At 41.8% G+C, this 6,000-nt stretch overlaps 1 protein-coding gene across 1 annotated transcript in view; it reads left to right on the plus strand.

The window, feature by feature from the left end:
• LOC125769627 (serum response factor homolog) overlaps positions 1–6,000 on the plus strand; it is a 117,877-nt gene extending 111,877 nt beyond the window's left edge. Inside the window, exons 3-4 of the mRNA XM_049438427.1 lie at positions 4,880–5,477; positions 5,548–6,000. Of these exons, the coding sequence (XP_049294384.1) occupies positions 4,880–5,477; positions 5,548–5,780 (831 nt within the window). The 3' untranslated portion in view covers positions 5,781–6,000. The remainder of the gene's footprint in view (positions 1–4,879; positions 5,478–5,547) is intronic.

Consider the following 6,000-nt stretch of genomic DNA (forward strand, 5'->3'; position numbering starts at 1 on the left):
CCAACAGTGCAGTGTCAATAAATTAAAAAAAAGTCATAGCATTCCGCATTTAATTTCTGTTACATACCCGGCAGGTGGTAAAAGACTGTACTCGTCACTTTTATCGGGTGCAAACAGTGACATTCCCGAACATAAACTCATTGCAGACAAAATGCGCCACTGGGGAAAGCACTTGCTAATTATTTGTTTTTATTGTTTCTTAATCATTGAACAGTTGCAAAAAAAAACACAAGTCCCTTGGGAAGATTGACAGGACAAGAAAACATTCGCAATTGTCAAATGTTGTGCCACAAAAATCAAACTCGTTTGTCTCGCTGTGTAATCTGTGTGTTGAAAACCAAAAACATACTTACAAAAAAAATCAACGAAACAGTACCATCCTCGCACTCGCATATCACACGCTGAGCGGAATTGCAATTCGCCTCCGTTGGGAAGGATGTGGTTTTTCACGTGCAAAAAGCATGGACCACCCAAACCGTCATCGTGGGAGATTTTTTGACAAAAGTATCCATTTGTTACCTTATTTGGCGAGGGTAGGTTTTGTATCTTGGCGTATTTGACAAACAAAAACATACATTTCCTCTAGAGAAAATCGGCAGCCCGGGGTGTAATTGAGACATCCGTTGGAATGCGTTTTCAACGGGTACCGAGTATTTACGAACTGGACCACCTTCTACGAAAATTTGGAAGCATCAGTCGACACTCTTTAGCAGAAATGAGGCATTTATTCGGAGGAAAGAAGAAATTTTTATTCAAGTCAATATGCCTCAGGAACGGAACAAGTTTGTGTGAAATAATGGAAAAGATTAATTCAACTCTTCTGCAACATTCCGACCGGAATAAGACATATTTTTCAACGATTTCGTGATTTGATAAGGAACACCTTCAGATCCATGTAGAAGAGTAGCAGATCGATCGATTATTCCGTCAAGTAGCAGTTTGCCAGCCTATCTTGCCTGATAAGCTCCCGTGATCACGTAGACATGATGAAAAACGACATATCTACTGGCATGGGTTGGTGCACAGAGAGGACGTGTACGAAGGCCCCTGCGGTCGTATGCTTTTTCCTAAATGGTGTACTCTATGACAAACAACATTTAACTAGAATTAAATATTTCCACCCCGCCTGCTGATTGCGTCGCGTCTTTTCGTGCTTCGAACACATTCCATCTTTAACTTATGGCAAAACTCCTGCACGACCTGCACCAGTTGTCGCAGATGCCGTAGATGGGCACAACTCGTCAAGTTTGTCCAAGCGGTCAACCCCTGCCCAAGTAGTCGATCGCAACCCCGTGCGCAATCTATGATTCGATCCACCACAACAGACACGATGGCTCTCCCAAACGCATTGCACCAGGTCCAGTGTGTCTGGTCCGAACGTGGTGTACGAAGCATCACTGTTTGTCTCAGCGGTGTCATTAATTTATGCTTTCAATCCGCCGGTGTCACTTTTGGGACCGCCGGGAAATCGTGGCCCAGTACGCGATGCAATGTGTCGCCTATCGGATGCAACAGGTGTGCACGTACTACGCTCTTCCCGTTCGCAACAAATGCACCCTGCCAGCGCCGAGAGATGATACCGTTGGGAATTAGAGTGTCCCGTGGTCAGCTCATGGCCACCAGTAGCTGACGGCTGTGAGCTAGAACAGTGGACACGAACCTACCCTTGAAGTTGACGAACGTTCTCATTAGACCGCGTGTGTGATTACCTGCTAAATCTCGCTGATGAATGAACGTGACTGTGTGTCCTTTTTCTAGATCAACACCTTCTAGTTTTTCTATTGGAAATTGTACGTGTTTGTGGGTTTGTCTTTTTTTTTTTTTTTGCAAGCACGTTGTCTTTGTCGGCTTGATAGATCAAAATCAAAGTGGGACAATGTCGTTGGAATAGTCTCCTCGCTACTCTCAATGTGAATCCATCGAAACAGAATAAAGTTATACTGGCTCAAGGATGAGGGGTCCTACGCTCAAAGTCAAATTCAAAGCTCAAGTCCTATGAAAATAACGAACGATACTTTTCTTACATTTTTTGCGCAATCCAAGTGTTACAAATTTGAGAATAAATTTCTTTTAAAAACAAAAACAAAATTAACTTTTTTTAACAAAACAAACAATTCTTTAACAAAATATTCTTTTTTTTGTGCTAAAAATCGCATTTCCATCTTGAAAGGGTTCCATTTTGTTAAAAGTATTTAGTTTTCAAAATTCGTTGCGGTAAGTACTAATTGCGGGTACATTTTTTATTAATCTTTCATCTTATTAATAAGGCTTTTGCCGTCCGTATCGCTTTCTCCTTGAGTTTTGAATTATTCCGGTCATGAGTGATGAGTGTTAAAGATGTTCTATTTCGTTGTGTGCTTCGGTTTTGACTAATTGAAAATATCTTATTACAAAAACAATTTTAATTTCTAAAATTCTTTAACAGAATTACACAGACAATTTTAGTTTGAACGAAGTTTCAATTGAACCGTAAATGAGGTTATAGAAAACTAAACACATTTCCATCACTATCCTGTGTTGAAGAAGTTCTATTTCAAATAAAAGGCATATAATACTTTAGATCGGATACACAGATAAACGTGAATACGATAGAACAAAATACGTGTCCGGCTGAGTAGATTGGAGTCAGTCAATTTTATAATGGTTTATTGGAGCTTACAGTAGGCTACCCAATTTTAAATTAGTACAGACAGTTGCACAGTTCAAGGCTTTAATATTAAATGAATCTTAAAAAGGTTCTACATTATGAGCTGATTCCAGAAGACAGTAAAATGTTTTACGATTTATCATGCTGATTTGTTTTTATTTATTTGAAGCAGAGTTGGAAAAGAACAATTAACAATTTTATTTTTTTAAACTTATATTGTCCTGTATTACTTGAACTTTCCTTCAGATAAGCTTAAACAACGTTAACAGGTAACAATGCTGTACACACTAATTCAAATACATTTTGTCTACCAAAGTGCATTTACAATCTATATGTACTACTTCCATTCCTATACTTCCTCTTTCTTTCTTACTTTAGTCCGAATATTGTTTGACACTTTTTTTTCGTTAAATTGTGTTTTCATCTTCCTACAGTCCTCATCTTCCAGACACTTTTTCAAGGTAGCAAGGCGCTTCAAAACAAGCCACCGCTCTTCCCCGATCATCACTGTGGAGGAAAATTTCTGAATTCGTAATTTGTCTTTACCACTAAATATTATGGTATCGTCAAGTTTTTTCCACAACATTGCACCATCCCATCGCTGTTGCTACTGTTAGTCAACAAACGCAACCCCGGGATACGATTGCACTGATTGCGGTGTATGTGGTGTAAAAAAAACACACGAAACTGCTACAAGCCCGATGTGCAATTGCACTTCTCGTTGCATCGCTTTTCCTCTATACCACACTGCAACGCTTTTCTTCCGATCTGCGGTATTCGCGTTTGACCCAAAAAGGTGCGCCGTTGTCATGCATAAAAATAGAAAATATCTCGTTTGTCAGATCGGTCCCGTGCATGCCGATGCTCACCTAACTTGTCAGCGTGCGTCAGTTGGTCTGCGATGGATCCACATCGTACCAAACGATGTACACTACACGACAACAGAAAGCTCCCGGTGAGAAATGCTTTCCTTCTGGCAAAAGAAGTACGCAGCAACGAATGGATGCGGATCTTTCGCTGGCTGCCATCCGCTCAACAACGGCACGTCATAATTTTGCGCTTCATTAATAAAATACACCACAGCACCGTGATGTCGTGGTATGTCGCAGGAGGTAAAGCCGGATCGCACCGGGAGACTGGACGGCTCCGTCGGCGAAAAATGACAACAAGTGTACACACGGTGGTTCCATTCCGACGACAGGTGATCGGACCCCGTGCGGAAAGATACAGAATATTGGTGGGGGTTGCCGCTTTGAGGACAGTCTTAAAAAGGCAAACCAGCAGAAGCTATCGAACTTTCCCAATCGGGCAGAGACGGTTTGCCAAATTCGGGTGGAATATTTTATTAATGAAATACCTTACCATACCCGGTTCCTTGGGCAGTGCGGGTAAATGAGGAAAGTAATGGAGGAAAATGCAAAAACAAAAAAAAAACACACATAAACGTGAAACTTTGGAGTTCGTCTATGTGAGCACATACCGCAGGGTTCGTCACTTGTGAAACATTTAGTGCTTTAAAAACATTAAACCTTCTTCAGTAGAGATCATCTACAAATAAATATAAAAAATTATCAATATAAGGATCCAAAGGATATTTATGTAAAATATCCCGATTCTTCCAATTCAAATGTATTTATCGTACAACACTGCAGAAGATATGTATTGTCCAGAAAGATCACAACCCATCCTCTCTTAGTGGTTACATCACCAGCATCGGATAGGTTCGAATCCATCAGCGCCTAGGGCTGCGCAACAAATCGACGCATCGTCAAGCCCAAATGCATCCGTCCATCAATCGTTTCATCTAACTCATGCTACAATCAACTTCTCCGGACCACAACCTCCACCGCAAACACAGGATGGAATGCATTTCACTGCGTAGACACAACTTTGGTCTTTCCATTTGGTCAGAAACGATTTATCTCCATTCCCTACCGGTTAATCCGTTTTTGTTACAGATTGTGTAATATCTGCTGCTCGTGCACTTTTACGGCACATAGAAGGATGGTAGCTTTAAATGTGTTTGCTATTGACTTGTAAATATATAAGTGTGTGTGTGTATTTGTTTGAGCTTAGATCATGTTACGCATGCCGTTTTTTTTTTGGTTGTTTCCAACTTTGATACGCCATTTGTCGTATGTCACACCAGGCGAGCCGTGTCAAAACAAATTGCCAATAAGCCAGCCTCGTCGTTACTGACACTCGTACTCTTTCCTTTTTCTCTCGTTGCAGGATGATCGGTCGCCGATGTCGTCTGGCAGTGAATCGGACGATTATTCGCCACCGGAATCGCCCCCTCCAGGTCCTAGCGTTAATGTTAGCAATAAGACTAATGCCAGCAGTAGCAATAATCATCACCAGACAGGTGGTATGAATGAGAAACCCTCAACCAGAAGTGCAGCATCACATAATACGGGCAGCACAGTAACACCCAGTGCCGCCGGAACAACAGCCACAGCTACCAATGTGCTGTCCGCTAATGCAGCTACGATTAATGCAATTCAGCAGCAAATACAGCAACAGCAGGAAGCACTTCAGCAGCAGATACAAAATCGTCAGCAGCAGTTACAGCACCAGAAACAGCAGCCAAAGTCCGGGAAAGCTAAAACCACGGCGGTGAAGATAAAACAAGAAGTAGTGTCAGTAGCATCGCCGTCAACGACAGGCATCACTGCCGGCGCAACATCGTCAACAACCATCACACCGGTAACTACCAGTGCGCCACAGATAACGAGCAGCATCATCTATCCGGCATCGGCTCTAAGCAGCTTACCGCAGGACATGCTGATCAATCTGCTGCAATCGGGTCAAATGAAACTGCACAGCGAAGGTAAATTATTCTCTGACCCCGTACATGTACACCAAATCTCCAAATACTAATGGCCCCTCTCTCATTCTAGGTGGAACACAGCAATACGTCACCATACCACTACCACTAATGCCTGCTAAAACGACAACCAAATCACCAAACTCGTCCAACGGACAGCAAAAATCTTCGAGTGCCAACTCGACGTCCTCTACGTCATCCAACTCATCCGTTCCTGTTACTTCAGCGCGAACCGGAAGCGGTTCGTCTTCATCGCGACGGAACCAATCGATCGTCTCCACCATCAAGACTGAAGTGCTCGATTAGCCTGTCACTACTGCTGAACAAGAATGCCCTGCAAAAAGAACCAAGAATGCAATTCCTTTTCTTCAAAACATATTTTTACGTTCTTTTCTTTCAATTATGTTGAAATCTGTAGCTTTTTGTTGAAGTTGATTTATCGTGAATGAATTATTCTTTTGTATTTTTACTGATTAACGTAAAATACATTCTAAAAAAACGCAAATAATTTAGCTTTTGAAGCCTC

Source organism: Anopheles funestus, chromosome 3RL (assembly GCF_943734845.2).
Source record: "Anopheles funestus chromosome 3RL, idAnoFuneDA-416_04, whole genome shotgun sequence".
NCBI lineage: Eukaryota > Metazoa > Arthropoda > Insecta > Diptera > Culicidae > Anopheles > Anopheles funestus.